The 19,570-nt window shown below is 38.0% G+C and overlaps 2 protein-coding genes across 4 annotated transcripts; both read left to right on the top strand.

The window, feature by feature from the left end:
- Positions 1-2,686: 2,686 nt before the first annotated feature.
- LOC308696314 (GTPase IMAP family member 7) lies at positions 2,687-3,810 on the top strand (the record flags this gene model as incomplete). The annotated part of the gene is made up of 2 exons (XM_081374873.1): positions 2,687-2,708; positions 2,786-3,810. The coding sequence occupies 2 exons, from the start codon at positions 2,687-2,689 to the stop codon at positions 3,808-3,810; spliced, it is 1,047 nt and encodes a 348-aa protein (XP_081230999.1).
- Positions 3,811-8,609: 4,799 nt separating this feature from the next.
- Positions 8,610-12,494, top strand: LOC308698401 (low choriolytic enzyme-like). Of its 3 annotated transcripts, none has more exons than XM_081378437.1 (10): positions 8,610-8,756; positions 10,004-10,080; positions 10,213-10,243; positions 10,320-10,382; positions 10,521-10,673; positions 10,753-10,870; positions 10,977-11,155; positions 11,699-11,780; positions 11,879-12,000; positions 12,199-12,494. In XM_081378437.1, the coding sequence occupies exons 2-10, from the start codon at positions 10,012-10,014 to the stop codon at positions 12,201-12,203; spliced, it is 822 nt and encodes a 273-aa protein (XP_081234563.1). In that variant the 5' UTR covers positions 8,610-8,756; positions 10,004-10,011; the 3' UTR covers positions 12,204-12,494. The 3 variants fall into 3 exon arrangements, with proteins under 3 accessions (XP_081234563.1, XP_081234562.1, XP_081234561.1); XM_081378436.1 differs by having other exon boundaries at positions 8,610-8,930; XM_081378435.1 differs by lacking the exon at positions 8,610-8,756 and having other exon boundaries at positions 9,922-10,080.
- Positions 12,495-19,570: the final 7,076 nt, after the last annotated feature.

The following is a 19,570-nucleotide window of genomic DNA, read 5'->3' as shown; positions in this document are numbered from 1 at the left end:
TTTAGTTAGGTTGGATATTTAATTTATCTCAACAAATTTTAAGTTGTTATAACTAATTGCAGCAACATTTTTTACAGTGTTATATTACAAAATATACATGCATAACAAAACAGAACAATATTATTATTGTTATTATTATTATTATTATTATATTATATTATTATCATTATTATAAACTACTTGTTGGTAACATCACTTTATAATAGTGTATAGAAAAATATAAATTCTGTCATTATTTTCTCGCGCTCATATTGTTCCAAACCTGATTTATTTTCTTTCTTTTATGGAACACAAAGGGAGATGTTTCATGCTGCTCCACACCTCGAAAAAGTTCCAAATAATACAAGAAAAAGAACCATAAGAGTAGCCAAGTGTGCGCTATATTCCAAATCTTCTGAAGTCATATACAGATATTTTGTTAATAAACCAAAATGATAATAGAAATGTACAGAAAATATTCCCCTCAACTGCAGCTCTCAAATGCCATTCTGCATATTTTCTGTTCTGTTATTGCCAAACAGTTTCACACCATTTTTTAAATCTGGCTCTGGGGGTGTCAGGCGTTGCAGGAGTAAATCCAAAAGGAGAAATGCACAATGCAGAATGAACAATAAACACAGTATTTAATGATTCAGGAAGCACGATACAAAGACACAACAAACATAACTTTTAACAAAAAACGGAGGAGAACACAGGGCTTAAATACACAGAGGATGATGATTAACAGAATGGAGAACAGCTGAGGATTAATCAAAAACCATAGCAACAAATGAGATCTCAGGCAGTGACAATGACAAAGAAACAGGACATGTAAACAAGACATTGAACACATGAACATGACAGTAGCTCCCCCTCCCGGAAGGCATATCCTCGCACTGATGAAAGTTCCAACTGTTGATGGAGGAAGGATGGGGTCATTAGAAGAGGACGAGGATCTGACTGAGGAAGATACCACAGAGACAACGATCCTAGAAACTAGGGATTGAAAAAGGTGGGTGAAGCCAGGGCAGAGGTAGGATGATAATCCAAAACCCAGACAGGACGAGGGCCCACAGCAGAGTTGACGGAGGGAGGAGCCATGCTGGAGATTTGGCCATCGACACCAGAGGGATGATGGATGGAGATTGAGCCAAAGGATGTGGAAACCTGGGCACAGACGAAGAGCCAGTGAGCAACACCAATGATCCTGGAGGCCGAAGCGGAGTCGTACTGACAAGCATCCGAGGTAAAGCCAGGGTGCCAGAGGACTAAGGTGGAGCTGGAGGGAAGGCGGAGCCTGACGGGGCTGAAGGAGTGGACGGATGAAGCATATCTGAAGACCTGTAAGTCCATGGCACAGGCAGAGTGATGTCTTACCAAGACGGAGCTGGAGAGACGTGAGAGCCCAGTGGTGCCGCAAGGACAATGGTCCCCGATGGAGCCCAGGTGAGCCAACAGGTCGACGGGCCAGGTAAAGTGACGGGATAGACGGCTGGAGATCCATTTGATTAGGCAGAGCTGGAGACTGGAAGACCCAAGGCAAATCCATACAGCAGAGTGGCGTCAGGGAAGGAGCAGAGGGATTGAAGGGAAACAGCCAAGGCGGGGCCAAGGAACTGGCTGACTTTGGAAGAGGAGGCAGGAGAGGGAGACTGGGTGGGATCTCTGGAGACACAGGAGACTTGAAGCTGGGCGGAACCAGTGGTGACAGGAGACTTCGGAGATAATCCTCTTCAGAATCCTCATACACATTTAAAGAGGCAAGCTGCATCGCACTTTCAGCAGCAGGAGTGTTGGCGGGGCTTTCCTCCATTCCTCCTACTCCACTAGCACTCCCACTAGGACAGACTGTGTTGGACGCTCAGTCCATACTTCTGGCTCATGCATCATGGCAGGCCCTGGCTCCACGTCTGCGATTGGCTTTCTCTCTGTGCAGATTTGGGTAGGGGGCTGGCTGGGCTCTGGATCTGGAGTGGGGCTGATGTCGTCCTCAGTGGGACAGATGAATGCTAATCCATTATTCACCAACACCCTCTCCACAAACTCTCGAAATTCTCTCGAGGACCAACACCAGCCAGGCATACCTTAAACTGCTAATTTAGGCTGGTTAGAAAAAAAACCACACGCGGGGCAGTCGGGGAAGGTGGTGAGACAAACCAGTTCTTGAAAGTCACTGGTATGGTCCTCGAGATTCTTGTTTCCTTACTCTAGACAAAGCAGCTTGAAGGCCAGCAAATCCATATTTTAGATCCTTATTTCGGTCTTGTGTTCTGTCAGGCATTGCAATAGTAAATCTAAAAGGAGAAATGCACAACACAGAATGAACAATAAACAATATTTAATAATCCAGGAAGCACGATACAAAAACATAACTTTAACATGAGACAAAGAACAGAGAACACAGGGCTTAAATACACAGAGGATGATGATTAAAAGAATGGAGAACAGGTGAGGATTAATCAAAAACCATAGTAACAAACAAGAACTCCGGCAGTGACAACGACAAAGAAACTAAACAAGCCAATGAAACTGAACATGAACGTGACAGGGGGACATTTTAAGTGAATAATGACTTAAATTTCAGCCTGACTTCAGAAGAAAGAAGAAGACTTGGAATATAGCGCACAAGACATATGGACATTCTTTTATGGTGTTTTCATCCTTCTTGACATGGTGATTGAGTTCCTCTGAAATGAAAATAAAGCAAATGGGTTTGAGACAACATGAGGGTGAGTAAATAAAGACACCATTTTCATTTTTAGGTCAGATAACTTGTGTTCAGATAACTGTTTTTTTTCCCCCCTAGGGTTTGGTGATGTGGAACTAAGGATATTGGTTATCGGGAGCAGTGGTACATCTCAGTTCCTTCTCACCAACTTCATTTTGGGAAGGGAGGAGTTCTCCGAGAATGTTTTTAGCATTACAAGCAGCCAGAAAAATGTGGGAGAGTTTGTAGGACGACGGGTTGCAGTAGTCAACGGACCGAACATGTACAACAAAGACCTGTCCAAGACCAAGATGAGGAAAGAGCTGAGAAGATCAATGTGTTTGACGTCTCCTGGACCTCATGCCGTACTCATCGCATTCGACCTGGAGAAGATCTCCCCTAATGACATGAAGACTCCCAAGCTGGTTACAAATAAATTTGGGCAGAATGTTCTAAATTACACAATGGTCCTCTTGGTTTACGACGGGCATCTGAGAGGCAGAGAGCTTAACGAAAAAGTCATGCGAACCGACTGGCACCTGTGTGAGCTTGTGGAGCAGTGCAACGGCCGCTATCACGTCTTCAGTAAGAACTGGAGGAACCAAGCTGGGAACAGGGAGCTCCTACATAAGATCGAGCGGATGCTGCAGGCAGTGGGTGGACACCATTACATTAACCGATCTTACAAGAGGGCAGAGGACAGCATCAGAACCGAGGAGAGAAAGCTACGCAAGAAGAGACACTCTGAGATCAAGAGGACGTGCCGGGAACTGGAGGAGCAGTTTCGGGGGGATGAGCTACGCTGGCAGATGGACAACTACAATGCGAGTGTCGGGGCACAAATCAGGGACAAGGCCGAACTGCAGAATAGCCGGCTCAGGACTACACTGGCTGTGGGACTAGGACTTGGGTTTGTTGCTGGAGCAACCATGGGAATGATCGTGGGCTCTGTGGAAGGGCCAGCAGGAATGGTAGTGGGAGGGGCAGTGGGAGGGGTTGTGGGCGGGGCATCGGGTGCCGCTGCACAGCTGGCCATTCAACACTTGGATGACAGAGTGGGATCCCAAACAGCCAACTTTAATGCAGCTTTTATTAACCGCTTCTTTCGGGCTCCTCCGGTCTGAATACAGAAAGATGAAGTTTGAGTGGTTTTTTTTTTCTTTTTTTTCTTTGAAGTGTGTCTGGAACTGCAAAAATAATCCCTGCATCTAAATATGCCTACTTCCTTACTATATAGTATGCAGATAACAGTATGTGAGATGTGTAGTGTGTCGGAATTCATAGTATTCATACATTATAGGTAAAAAGTACCCGGATGACCTACTACTTAAGCAGAGATTCTGAAGTGCGTATCTGATGGTTGCTTTACAATCCCATGAGGAGTTGTGAATAGAGTGCAACGGCTAGGTTCACGAAGTAAAAGCTCCATTTATTTTCACCATAGGGTAATTGATTTTTAACAATAACTTTTAAACCTTTAATGACAGATTTGTTGTGACCTCAGAGGTTGTTAATTGGTGGTATAATAAGCATTTGTTGAAGCCATCTGTTCACATTATTTCAGCTCATTTTTGAATAATTGTTTTCAACAGCAGAATTTGTGGTGAGAGAAAATTCCACTAATCAGAGTCGCGGCAAGCAAATCGCACAAAAAGTTTGCAGGGAACACCCACTAACCCACTTTATGGCAGTGAAGCAAGGCAGTGAGGTCGGAAGTAGTGACAGATGTCTTCTGTATTGTGACAAACTGTTAGCCTAGAAATCTAGATGCACCCTAGTGGCAGCAAATTTAATTTTGCAGTGTCGTCTAGCAACTCTCCATTGGCCGTCAGGCCAATCACATCATGCATAGAGACGGTGGACAGGCTTAACATAATGATGGCAGAGTCGTGACAGTTCCGCGTGAATTCCCTGCTACTTGAAAACAAAGATGGCTGCTGCTGCTGGCAAACAGCGGTGCTTCGAATCGGCTTTGGCCGCAACTCTGGAAGACTTGGAGTTAAGCTTTTCTTTGAGAAAAGAACAGCACTAAAGTCATTCTTAAAAAAGGAAGATGTGTTCGGAGTTTTGCCGACCGGATACGGCAAAAGTTTAATCTATCAACTAAGCTCCGCTGGTGGGAAAATGCTCTGGTTGGTTTTAGCGCTATTCTATTGCGTGCAGAGGGATTTTGAAAGACAACCGTTTATCCCATCCCTCGGTTTGAGCCCTGCCAATGGTGTGTTCCCAGACCCAACATCTTTATGTGGTTCTGGCTTGTCAGGCTAACGTACTAGCTAATTGATCATTGATCGCTAACACCCAGCCCTATCGGCAGAGATAACAGGATTAAAATGGGACTTGTTTTCAGTACTTGTATGTTGGGTGTAAACAATGAAGACAATAAAACAGCATATATAAAATAACATATGTATTCAGATATGTGTCACAAACAAATGACACAGAACTAAAACAACACAATATATGTAAAGAGTCCTTAGACTGTTAAAAGCATAGAGTCCGTTGGTTCCATACCAAAAAACAGTCCTGAGGAAACTCAGTGTAAAGATGTATATATGTATATATGTATATATGTCCACCAGTGTATAAAAAATCCAAAGTGGTTCTAGTTCTGGAAGGGTAGGTGTCCACAAAGAGTCCCTCACAATTCAAGCAGTAGATGATCATCGACCTGAGTCCCATTTAGGTGTCAGGCCTTGATATTCCTTCTTCTTCTTCCTTAGTGTTTTAAGGCATCCAAAAAGTTGCATTACTGCCAAAGGCCTTAATATTAGGACATGCTGCACCTTTTATACTTAGCGTGTGAGAGGCTGCTTCCTACGTCCTGTCATGTGCTTGTGCACAAGTGTCCCATTCCTTAAAGACAAACACACCTTTCTTAAGAGTTAAAATGGATAAGGAAACACGTAAAACCATTTTAAACTCTTATACACAAATGTACTGTTACATACAGAGTTAAAAACATGTCCCTTATTATGTGGCAGTGTACATAATCTGAGTGTGAAAGATTATCAAAAAATAATTATTTATATATATATATATATATATATATATATATGCTCTGTGTTAATCTCTATGTGAATTTAAAAAGTACTAATATTACTAATATGAAAAAGGACTTCTCTTGCACAAAAATGGTTTCACAGTATTTCATCACACCTGTCACGTTTACTGCTCCGAGACACAAAGGTTGGGTATCCAAGTGCAGTTTATTTGAAAGGGTAATCCAAAGACAGTACAATAAACAGGAAAGAGGTCATAAACACACAGTAAGCAGTCCAGACAATCACAGGGCACGGGGACAGAGGCAAATAGGAAAATCCAAGAACAGGCAGAGATCAAAACCATGAACAAGGGACCTACAGAGAAAGCTCAAAGTCACAGTAGTAACACTACTTTGCAATGAATGATTGAGATAACCAGGCTTATATAGGGTGAGGTAATGAACTAATGAGACACAACTGTTATGGTTGACTAGTCCGGGTAGTGGGTTATGGGTAATGTAGTCTGAGATGATGTATCAATAGTTTGGGGTGGAGTGCCCTCTGGTGGCTATCAAGGGCACTCCAGCTGGTGATCGTGACAACACTTCTGGATATGCAGTAACAGTACATAGCTACTTTAGTGGTCATTTGACTGTAAAATGTTGCGTCAAGTAGAATAAAATATTAAATAATTAAAAAAATAGAATATTTTTAATTACATATGTTATAAAAATTTACTGAAAAGTTGAATTGGTCAATTGTATTGAATTGTACATTCTAGATTGTCTTTTGTGGATTGTCCTCCTTTTGCTTTGCTTTTTGCTGATGATTATGTTGTCCAACACTTTTCTGGTTTTAATAAAGCTACCTTGCATGTATTGCTGTGTGTTTCAAGACAGTAGCAGATATGTTTAAGGCAGTATTTTGAATCGAACAATTTTTACATTTTTAAAGTTTTATAAACAAATTAGCTATTTCACTCAAAGTAGGGCCCAGGGGTGTGTCTAGGGGAGGGGGCTGGGGTAGGCAGTGCCTCCCCTAGGATAAGCCCTGGCTCCCCTGAAAAATGATCTGTCCATCTGATGATAAATTAGATAAGAATTTTTTTTTTTTCGCTAATTCTGATCTAAGGTGATGTCTTGTGTTCTCCTTCAGATCAAGGTTCATAAGGGACCATTCAGTATTAATGGAATGGACCACCGGAGGAAAATAGGGGAGGGTCATGTTTTTTTATTTTTTTGTTGAGGGGAGGGTCATCCAACTTTTTTAGTGTAGGTGGAGGGTCACCCAACTTTTGTATTCATGAAAACAGCAAAATTTCAAAGTGGCTTGTTTTGTGCATATCGCTAGCAGATGGGTCTGACCCAACAAAAATCCAGTTTGGCGCTATTTGACAGTGTGCGCGTGCTTCAGGCGTACGCACTCAGAAAAAGTGCATCATGTCAGAACAGAACGAAAATTAAATGTTTACCCGGCAAAGCTTTAAAGCACGAGCAAATAATGAACTTCTGTGATTGCGAATAAGTGCAGTGTCCTGTGAGTGTAACTCTACCGCTGCATTAACATGTGATGTGAATGTACGTCGAGTTTATTGGGACTGAGGCGCCAGAACTGCAGCTGATAGAATGTGCGCAGTAGCACGATACTACCATATGTTAGTTTCCATGCTTATTAATTGTGTTTCCACAACAATGTTAGTGAGTAAATCTACTGAAATGGCCAACATAACAGTGGAGTGCGATGTGTAAGATGAGAAAGCAGAGGTTAACGCATAGGCCTACTCCATCTGCAGGGCGTATGCGGTACAGGAGCAGCACGCGCTTTAGTGCTTTCATATGCTGCGTTTGCAGTGCGTAACTGATCCGCGGCTGTACCACAAACACATACTCATCATTTTTATTTCAAATCCAGAAGTTATCAACAACTTTTATAAAAAAAAAGTTTTTGTCAGCATTGCGATTCTCTTTGTACACATATACACTCTTTAATATACGTATTCGTTAAACACAATTTAAACAATTTAAATTATTGAATGCCTTACTTATATATAGATTTATATATTAAGTTGCTCAAGCAAGTGGTAAAATATTTAACCATGTACTTATATTAAAATCGCAAACATTTTAAATTAAAACTTAAAATTGACAAAAACAGCCGACTCTCATGCCTTTTCTTTTGCATTTAAATTTTAAGATAATAAATCTTGCATGTCACAAATATCTTGTTTTTCCACCTCCACGAATGAGACGAGTGTTGTTCATTATGTCGCCTTGATAAGGTAAATTGTAGTTTTCCTTGCTTTATCCCGGTCTTAAAGTAAAAAGGTGACTTTGAACTTTATGACATCCTGGTAACCCCTCTGGTAGGGTATTTTACTGCAAGTGACGCTACAGTGACGCAACTTTAAAGGCAGCACTCCTCATGTAATTGCGAAATACATAGTAGGCCTACTATAGGACTAGGGGAGAGCCGGGACAGTTGAAACACTTTTCAGATAAATGTCGTTTTCTAAGATAAGGTTACAGATATTTTATTTTTTTGTGATTAACAACTCACATATGTGTTCTCTTAGTATCATGTGTTATTCGGTACAAATATAGAATGATTTAAGTAAAATATGACTTTGAACGGGAGTTGTGCTTTGTTTCAATCGTCCCGCCTGTGCGGGACGGTTGAAACACAGGGGTGGGACGGATGAAACACACTGGCGGAGCTAGGGGGTGGCCAGGGGTGGCCGTGGCCACCCTTGGTCTGAGCTCGGCCACCCCTTTGGCCACCCCTTTGGCCACCCCTCTCACAACTGCTGTTTCTGTCTCTTTTTTTATTGACAAAAATTGCGTTTTTTTAAAACGCTGAACCATCTCTTTAAGACCACAAAAAACGTGAGACTTTTCAGACGCACACTCCAACTTCACCTCAGCGCCAGGCGCAAGTCAAACGAGTGCGGAAATGTGCAAGTGCCGAGTGAGCTTCAGCAGAACATCAGACAGTGATATGCACATAGTAAATATAGAGTCAATCTTTCTCAACTGGTGGGTTGCAAGACCGTTTTGAGAAAGTCGAATAGTGTGAAGGCAACAACAAACGTAATTCTCTTTTTTTTTTTCTGATGCTACTTTTATTTTAGAAGATGCGTGTGAAAGCTTGTGACACTTCTGTCAGATGCTGAGATAAAGGGCGTTGTCCTTGTTCAGTTGGCTATCTTCGTTAAGATGAGATGTTGTCAGGAAAAATTCTGTTATGTGAGATCACAATATAAGGTAAACTGATATACATGTAATGTTTTAATGTCCAAATAAATGTGAGCACTGTGCATTTGTAGGCCTACTAGAGGCATTCATTTTGCGTTCATTTGTAAAGGACAAACAAAAATGGATAATTTTTAAATCCATAAAATAACTAATTTTACATTCTACCAACATTACATTATGAAAAACGTAACATTTTACATTATGTGCTGTTGACTTCCGCCTTGTTCACATCCTTGCACTTGGGGATTCAAAAGAGAACTTTTGGTTTCCTTTTTAATTTAGGTATAGAACTGTTGCGATTATTTATTTTGACAACTAATATAGAAAGTTAAACTTTTATTTGACAAACTCAGAATTGGTTGAATAGTTCATTGATTAGATCAAACGCATTGAAGGTTGAATAATCTTTGGACTACAGTATTTATCTGCATGTTATCTCATCCATGAAGATGCAACAATGTAGAACAAGCTATTGGAGATTTTGAGAACCAGAACCAAGATAACTGAGCAAGTTGAACTTTAGCTATAGTGTGTGCCCTTTTATTACTATTTAATTCATTTTAATATGAGGTGGTGGATAACAATAAAAAAATATAAAATTCACTCAGCATTCCATGATTCCTAATTCACTATCTCAATTACAATTAAGTACAAATTAACTTTATTCAGTTGTGTAGGCACTAAAACAGTCCAATACATAAATAATTTTTTATGATAAAATAATTAATATTTCTGTGCCACCCCAGACTGGTTGCTGGCCCTTGCCTGGCCACCCCTATGAAAAAATCCTGAAAGATATTACAAATTTTAGGAGCCACATAGGAAAGGGTACCTCCTCTTGTGGATTGGCAGACATCAACCCTACAAGATGTATTTACAACATTACAGCACAAATAAAGATCATTAATTCTAAACTGAATGACTCATTTGTACAAATATAAGCACGTGTCTGCTTTTAAACCATGTGGTATTTTAGCACTGGATTCATGAAGGCTGGGTTATTGCACAGATAAGGAAGTTAAGGCTCTCAGAAGAGTATATAACTGTCAGCCCTGTTTGACCCAGAACATTTTCTCAAAAAGCTCTCATCATGTACTTCTTGGTGGTGGTCATCTCTCTACTCCTGAGCTCCGTTCCTGCTCAGAGTCGTACTATTCAGGTGAGAACAGACAACAATATGTCATCAATATCTGAAATGTAAAATGATAACATCAGCGTCATCCCAGTGGGAGCGGCTTTTCATTTCTAAACACTGGTTTCTAATACACATTTGTTTAAAATTCTAAAACAGGATTTAATTGACAAGATCCCTGGGAAGACTGGTAAGATGCACAGAAAGAAAAAACGAATTTGTAATTTTGTAGTGTTTTATTAATAATTTACTGATTCACATCTCAGGTAACCTCACAAAGAAAGATGATATACCAGTGCCAACTATAATTGAAACCAACAAACATGCAGGTATGAGTTTGAAGGCTATATTGGCACATCTTTTGTGTAGCAGTTCATGGCAGATTCCTTGGCTCTCCTCATCATTTAAAACATTATATCACCAGAATCAACATACTGAATTATTGTGCATTATTCTATACCACGCAGGACTGGGACTGGATGAGCCTTTGATCATGTTTGGAGACATCGCCATACCAAGCGGGCTCCAGAATGCAGATCCATGTACCGCTCGTGGGTGCAAATGGGACAGAAGCAGAGATGGATTAGTCTATGTGCCCTACGTCATCTCCAACCAGTATTGTAAGTGGCAATGTTAACTAAATTAGATATCATCTCATCGGTACCACATGTTCCGTTCAACAGTCTATTCCTTCCACAGCTCCACAGGAGAGAAGAGTGATTAAAACAGGTATGCAGTCCTTTGCAGAGGTTTCCTGCATTCGATTCGTACCTCATCAAGGACAGAGGAACTTTATTCACGTAAAGTCTAATTCTGGGTAAATCTCTGGATTCAGGGCTCCTTTCTATTCAATTTCTGTGTTTATAGTAAATGTGCTTTCCCTTCAGATAAATATACAACCTGATGTGTTATGTGGTCCACAGATGCTATTCATATGTGGGGCGCCAAAATGGAGGGCAGGTTGTTTCTCTCCAGCGTTTTGGGTGTGTCTATCACAAAATTGTGCAGCACGAACTCCTTCATGCTCTCGGGTTCCATCATGAACAGAACCGCAGTGACCGTGACAAACACATCCGAATCCTTTATCAGAACATCATTCCTGGTATTTTTGTTTACAATTCTTTGGACAAATGTTTGAAATTAGGCGGCATTCTGCTGGCAAACCTTTACAGAGCATGAGTTTTAAAAATGAGAATTCCATACACAGATTTCTGAAACATGATTCAAATTTTGCTGCATGAACGAAACATTTTAAATAGTAAAGCTTTTTATTTATATAGCACTTTTAAAAACTTTTTACCTTTTTAAATGTTTATAAAGTGTTTTTAACAAACAACAGAAAACATGTAAATATGTATTTAAAATATATAATAGCCTATATAAATATGAATATAAATAATATATTGCATAAATAATAGTACGGTATATAGAATGGAAAGTAAATTAATATTAAGAAGTGATTAAGACAGAGATAAAGATAAAAAAAAAAGATAAAATGGAACAAAAAAATAAGAAAAAAAATGCACAAAACATTGCATATTACATTTAGTCACAATTATTGTCTAGACTCTAGATTAAAGTTCACTGTGTTTTTACCAGGTTTACATTTACAGTCGTTAATACTTTCCTGTGCACTGTGTAACAGAAAGGCAGCACAATTTCCGTAAAGTAGACACCAACAATTTGGCTACCGTCTATGACTACAACTCTGTGATGCACTATTCAAGGTAAGCGGTCTTGTCAAATTTTTGGATTGTTTTTTGTGTGGATATGCTAAAAACGTAGTAAACAGTTTTTACTCTTGTTTCTTTGTGTGTGGTTTTAGGTACGCTTTCTCCAGGAATAATGAGCCGACCATGATTCCCATTCCGAATGCGAACGTTGTGATTGGTAAAGCTCGACAAATGGGCCGCAATGACATCCTACGCATTAACAGACTCTACTGCAGTACGTTCAGCTTTCCTGTCATTTGAATAAAATACATAATTTGTTATTCCTCGCTGAAAACTCCACCTTAGACCACTATGCTAAGCATGTCTAGCAGGCTGGTGGTCTTTATAGTGGGATTTATTATTAACTCTTTAATCACAACAAAATCATGTCTTTCATTTCATATTCATTGCTCCCCCCCCCCCCCCCCCTCAGGTTGAGAAACTGCTGCCGGGCTGTATGAAGAACGTGTCTGATGGAAAGGTTCAAAGTTATTTTTTAAGCTTTCATTTTCCTTTTTGCACATCATAGTGTCAAATGATTTTACTTATTTCATTAACATCCTAAAATCAGATACCTCTCAGTACATAAGATAATGAGAATAATTAATGATAATAAAAGATAATAATGTTCCAGTATCAGATGCTTGTGACAAATCAACAAAAGGAGCAAATAATGTGACCTCAAAATGTTCTTTAAAATAAGTAAAAATAAAATTCAACAGCAATATGATTGATGGCTTCTGGGTCTTTTTTTCCCCCTATTTTGGCAATCCTTTTTCAGTAGTAAAGCTGGTGAATGCAAGTGTTGTTGTCTTGATATTAATATCAAAAGAACGATTTCTGAAGGATCATGTGACACAGACGACTGGAGTAATGGCTGCTGAAAATTCAGCTTTGCCATCACATGAATAAATTAAATTTTAAAACACTTTAAAAGAGAAAAATAATTATTTTAAATTGTAATATTATTTCACAATTTTACCGTTTTTACTGCATTTTTGATCAATAATAAATAATGTGCTGCCTTGGTGAGCATAAGAGACTTCTAAAATGTGATTATTCCAAACTTTTGACCGGTATTAGTAAAATTATACTGATACTACAGTACAATAACCATAATAACGGCAATGTTTTCAATCTTGAGTACATTACAGTTACACAATTAACCACAAGATGTCATGTTTAGTCATTTCCAAACCTTCTGCAGCTGCTAAAGACACAAACATTGTACATTTTGTGTAGTTTTTGAAAGGCACATTGTGAATCACACAAAGCACAAAACCAGATTTACCTCTTAATAAAAAAAAGTCACATAAAAGAACTCATTGATGGCCCTTCCTCTCAACATTGCATACATTTGACTGGTTGGAAGCATTGCTTTAGCACACGCAATGAGAGGAAAGGGATTTTGAGGATGACAGATGTTAAGTGTATAAATGACAGAACAATGTTGAGAAATGAAATTGATAGTGAATTGGCAATAGGTACAAATATAGTTTTAACAAGAGTGACTAAAAATTACATATCCCTTTGGAAACAGATGTGACCACCTCACTCTAGTGGACAAATATGAGTCAATTATAAGTTTGTGATTTGTAAAGTAAAACCTCTGCATGCCTCTTTAAAACGTATGAGCCCCTTTGAATGTAACAAGTAACAGATGCAAATGGGGAGAAGGAACAGGAATCAGTTGAGTGGAACACAGGCTATCAACATCAGGATAAAAGTGCGGGTGCGGGAATGTGCAAGTGCCGAGTGAGCTTCAGCAGAACATCAGACAGTGATATGCACATAGTAAATATAGAGTCAATCTTTCTCAACTGGTGGGTTGCAAGACCGTTTTGAGGAAGTCGAATAGTGTGAAGGCAACAACAAACGTAATTCTCTTTTTTTTTCTGATGCTACTTTTATTTTAGAAGATGTGTGTGAAAGCTGGTGACACTTCTGTCAGATGCTGAGATAAAGGGCGTTGTCCTTGTTCAGTTGGCTATCTTCGTTAAGATGAGATTTTGTCAGGAAAAATTCTGCTATGTGAGATCACAATATAAGGTAAACTGATATGTAATGTTTTAATGTCCAAATAAATGTGAGCACTGTGCATTTGTAGGCCTACTAGACGATAGGCATTCATTTTGCGTTCATTTGTAAAGGACAAACAAAAATGGATAATTTTTAAATCCATAAAATAACTAATTTTACATTCTACCAACATTACATTATGAAAAACATAACATTTTACATTATGTGCTGTTGACTTCACCCTTGTTCACATCCTTGCACTTGGGGATTCAAAAGAGAACTTTTGGTTTCCTTTTTAATTTAGGTATAGAACTGTTGCGATTATTTATTTTGACAACTAATATAGAAAGTTAAACTTTTATTTGACAAACTCAGAATTGGTTGAATAGTTCATTGATTATATCAAACGCATTGAAGGTTGAATAATCTTTGGACTACAGTATTTATCTGCATGTTATCTCATCCATGAAGATGCAACAATGTAGAACAAGCTATTGGAGATTTTGAGAACCAGAACCAAGATAACTGAGCAAGTTGAACTTTAGCTATAGTGTTTGCCCTTTTATTACTATTTAATTCATTTTAATATGAGGTGGTGGATAACAATAAAAAAATATAAAATTCACTCAGCATTCCATGATTCCTAATTCACTATCTCAATTACAATTAAGTACAAATTAACTTTATTCAGTTGTGTAGGCACTAAAACAGTCCAATACATAAATATTTTTTTATGATTAATATTTCTGTGCCACCCCAGACTGGTTGCTGGCCCTTGCCTGGCCACCCCTATGAAAAAATCCTGGCTCCGCCACTGATGAAACATAACAGTTTAAATGGCAACTATTCATCTAATGCTTTTTTTTGTGAACAACACCTGACAAGTAACTTATGTACATATTGTTACAAACATATTTTGTAATTTATTTTCATTTAAAGGTTCATATTAACCATTTTTGTTCTGTCGCCCAATAAACAATAGCCTATACGATAAGCCTACACTGTAAAAACTAAAGGAGCCTCAAGTATCCTGTTGGATACTCAAGGAACTTCAAAATGTAATTTTGGTGCCTCAAAGCTCTTTTTCCTATGGTAGGGTTACTGGAGGAGCATTGACAATCTTTGAGGTTCTTGCTGGAACTTATGGGATCCTTTAAGCACTTTGCATTTACTTCAGAGGTTCTGGAGTCACCTTTTCATTACCATGAGACCTCGAAGTGCTTTGGGGGAAAATAGAGGAACTTGAATGCGATAAAAGGGTTATTGGAAGATCTTTTAACATTTAAGTGGTTCCTGGAAGATCTCTTATGTTAAAGCCAGCATCTGGAGGAACCCAATGGTTCAGTGAGGCCCGAATTAGATTATTATTCTATTATTATTATCCTATTATTATTATTATTATTATTATAGGCTACTTAAGTTTGATTCAGTATACATACCCAGGTGAAAAAGACGTACTATTAAATGTATTAAAAATGTACTTGAGTGTGTTTTTAGTAGACCTACAATACAAATATAGCCTACTTTAATGCATTTTTATTATTATTATTATTAGGCAAGTTTGATTCAGTATACATACCCAGGTGAAAAAGATGTACTATTAAATGTATTAAAAATGTACTTGAGTGTGTTTTTAGTAGACCTACAATACAAATATACTTTAATGCATTTTTAATACATTTAACAGTAACTATAGTCTTTTTCACTTGGGTAGCTTACATATATTTAGTATAGGCCTATTTTATTAAGTCATTTAAACCTTAAACAACAACACTAAATAATAATAATATTATATAAAGAAGAAGAAGCAGGAGGAGAAAAGTATTATTCTGTCACGAAACTGCTGCTATTCCTCTGCTGTCGTCACTTCAGTGATCCTCGCGCTGCTCGCGCGCAACAAAGCTCAGCTGATCGTCATCAGGAAAGTAACGGCTCCTCTCATCAAAGCTTCCGCCGTTTATTCGGCTCTCCATTACAAGGTTTGTAAACTCGCCAAATAAATATAAATACAGAGTCTACTCACTATATATTTAAACACACATATATATAAACTAAATTTATTATACATTACTACGTTTTTACAGTGTTTACCACTCGTTTATTGCACAGTAGCCTATCTGGTATGAAGGTTTTACCCGCGATGCTAACTACGTTGATCTAATGAACAAATGGAAATGATTGACTTATTGTCTTAGATTGATTTAGTCATTCAATTCAACATATTTTGTACAACTGTGTCTTCAAATTGCTGATATAGCCTAACTAATTTAGAAAATTCTCTGATTCTTGGCGTTTGTTATGAATAACAAAAACAGGTTTGGTCTGTTTTTGTTTAGCCTAACTTTACTACAGGTGCCCTCATTCTCTCAAATACCATTTTAAAGCCATTTACTGGCCAATAAATATTATGTTGTGAATAATCAGCTTTGTTCTTTTGTTTCCCCAGAACAACCATTACATTTCTAAAATAATCTGAACATTTCAGTGGCAACATTGAATTACAGTAAGTACCTGCACCACATGCAAGTACTTTATTACTATGAACTTTCTCTGTGTGAAATTGTATTGTTTGACTGTGTACTTGTGTTTTTTAATCAGTTACTCTCTGAAAATCTTTTCTCATGATCTCAAATCTCATTCATGTTAGTCAGAAAAATAATATCACAGGTTTGATTCACAAAAAATGCTATAGACATTTTAACTCTGAATTATAACTTAAAGTTTAGTCTTTTTCGACAAAAAAATAAATAAATAGGAAAAAGCAATTAGGCTTCAGAAGACTTGCAACACAACCCATAACACATGAGTTGTGAACTCATTGATTATTTTTAGGATCTTTTCTGGGACATTTTTGGAGCTTAACCATTTTTACATAAATTGTTGCATTGAATTGAACTAGACAAGTGTGCATAAGAATGGTTTCATGAATGATTTACACAATTTTTTTCTGCTTGTGTTTCATGCAGTGTCAGCGATCGGTGACTGGGGTTGCATTATGCCTGAGATCTGCTTTTGGGTTCCACAGACAGAAAGTCAAACAGGTTTGGAACGTCACAAGGCTGAGGAAATTATTTAAATTTCACAACTATCACTTTAATAACATTACTAACAGTAAATTTTGTACTTTGCAGGGATCTCGGTAAGCTGAAATACAAGTTTGATCAAGAATAAAAATCCTCCTGTAGACCTGAAAATCATCGAAGTGCCTGGACCATCCACCAGAAAAGAGGAAAAACAAACGGAAAACGATGCTGTACCTTTTCACTTTTCTAACTCATTAAGTACCTCACACCAACTTGGTCCCATAGTGACATTTTTGACCACAAACGAAATTGCTGATCGTGTGAATTCATATTGAAATGACTGAATTCACCAGTGAACATTCACAGAACAACAGATCATTTTACTGCACCTTAACTCTGTTTCCGGGTCGAAGCCTCTACTTCCTCTATCTTGTTTCATGAGAATACTCAACAACCATTTATGAACACTGTTGATTCAAGTCACACATTTAAGCTTTTCAAAAGCCATAGTGTACATTACAGTCTCCAGTCTAACGGCATCCCAGACTTAAACATTGCATTTTATGATTCAAAATAGCTGAATAACTAACCATCAGAGATTTCAGTATAGAGATAAAGGTTACAGCACAATTAGTGTATATTAGCACTGTTGTTTGTTTTTGGCATCTGATAGAGCTTTTGGACTTGGAAACAGTGATGTCAGACTTACCATCGGACTGAAACACAAATGTTTTAAAGTTAAGTATGATGGACATTTTTAATTAGTTCAAATGTATTTTTTTACATTGATTTATTTAGTGGAACATATGTGTTTCCATGCATTTTGTTGAGATGTCTTTTCTTGTTTATCTATTGTATATACATGGTTGATTATTCATGTTGCTTATGTATTATACTATTTTTTTGTGTAGTCATTGATATTAATCTGTAGTTAGCTTTTTTCCCCATGTGCATGGAAGTGTATGTATAAAAATGAATATCAAATATGTAATAAACAATTCTTATTTTGTATTTGGTTCAATTTGTTTATTATAATAGAAGTCAAAGATAACCATAGTAACAACATGAAATTAAATATAAAAAAAAAAAATGAAATTTGGTTCCTGGAGGCACCCAAAGTGGTTCCACACAGTGCCTAATATAAGAGTTCCTCAGGAAACCTGTGTGGTTCCTCAGAGAACTGCCCCTTTTTAAAGGGTGCCTAGAGGATCTACAGACGGTTCCGCCGGTGTGGCGAAGTGAAGAACCCCAAAAGGTTCCTCCAAGCACCTTTTATTTTTACAGTGTATGCGCATTTTGTAATCTTTCTAACAGGCTATTTTGACGAAGACAGACAAATAGTTTACAATTAATTTTCTTACATTTCTTCCTTGAGTCATATTGAGTGTTTGCTAGTTGAATAACCTGTTATTATGAAGAAAACGAGGTCAACCAGACGACGATAAATGAAATTTATTGAATATTGAAGATTGGACAATTGATGATTATTACAGAGATAGCATGTGTTGCGTAATTGAAAATTAATTTGCATTAAAAGAAACACAAGTCTAGAAACAGTATATGAATCTATGAACAGTATAGGCTATGACCAGGTTTAACGGGCAGGACGCGCGGGCGGGACGTCCCGACAGCGCATCCTGTCATTTAAACCTCTTTTGCTCTTAAACTAAAAAACTCTGATATTGCCCACTTAAGGGTGTGTTGCAGTACTAATACACCTGCCGTATTATCATTACAATGGCACATGAAACAATAAATCCAACTTGTCAGTCAAAAAAAAGTAGGCTACCGCAGGGCCGGATATAGGCATGGGCAAGGAGGGGCAATGCCCCCCCAAATGCCGTGACTGCCCCCCCAAACGTGATGGCATGCAAAGATCCCAAATTTAAAAAAATATTTCAAGAAAAATGGTCAGAGTGAGCACTCTCTGCTCTCTATCCCTCATTCAAAGTAGCTACTGATTGGTGGATGCATAGGGAGGGCGTGGCCAGTCGCTTCACCGGCTTGTGCTTGTGGTGAATCTGCTGAGCTTCACGTCTCAGTCAGTCACTGCAGAGCGGAGCACGCAGACACACTGTCGTCAGCTGAACAAATCAAATGGATCAAAGGAGCTGATAGATTAGAGCTGGGCGATATAGGATTTTTTCATTTCACAATATATTTTTTCATTTCTGGCCATATCGATATATATCACAATATAAATCAAATCACTATATTTGTCAAATTTAAATGTTCCGTTGCTCATAAGTGAGATGTGAAATCATCAGCAGCTTGTTTGGATTGAAATATTTCTTTCCTGTCATAGATTAAACATGACAGACGTACTGAAGGAACATGACAACTTTCAAAGCTTTATTCTGAGTGCTGAGAGATTGTTGAGAAGGAGCGACAAAGTGTGGTCGACACTTGTAATTTCATTTCCCTTCATTTATTGCCTCACAGCACAACTTTTTCAGATAACTAAAAAAAAAGTTACACATATTACAAACTAAACAAAAAGTGAAGGTTTTCAAGTTTCAAAAGATAATATTGTCAATATGAAATGAATTAGCTAGGAACTAACAACAAATTATCAGAATAATTGTTTTTTTTAAACAAAAAATCAAACAGAATATAGATACATTTTTGTTTAAATCCTTGGTGCAAATTAGAGCAGCTTTCAAAGACAACATAAACTAAATGAAATGCTAAGCTATTAGCAGTGTCAAGCCAGATGTTAATTATTTTGTTTAGAATCAGACCAGAATCAGGTGTGTGTGTGGG

The sequence above is a fragment of the Scardinius erythrophthalmus genome, assembly GCF_964197995.2.
Source record: "Scardinius erythrophthalmus genome assembly, chromosome: 1".
Taxonomy (NCBI): Eukaryota; Metazoa; Chordata; class Actinopteri; order Cypriniformes; family Leuciscidae; genus Scardinius; species Scardinius erythrophthalmus.
The sequence above is the reverse complement of the archived record's forward strand: the minus strand, read 5'-3'. Positions and strand labels throughout refer to the sequence as shown.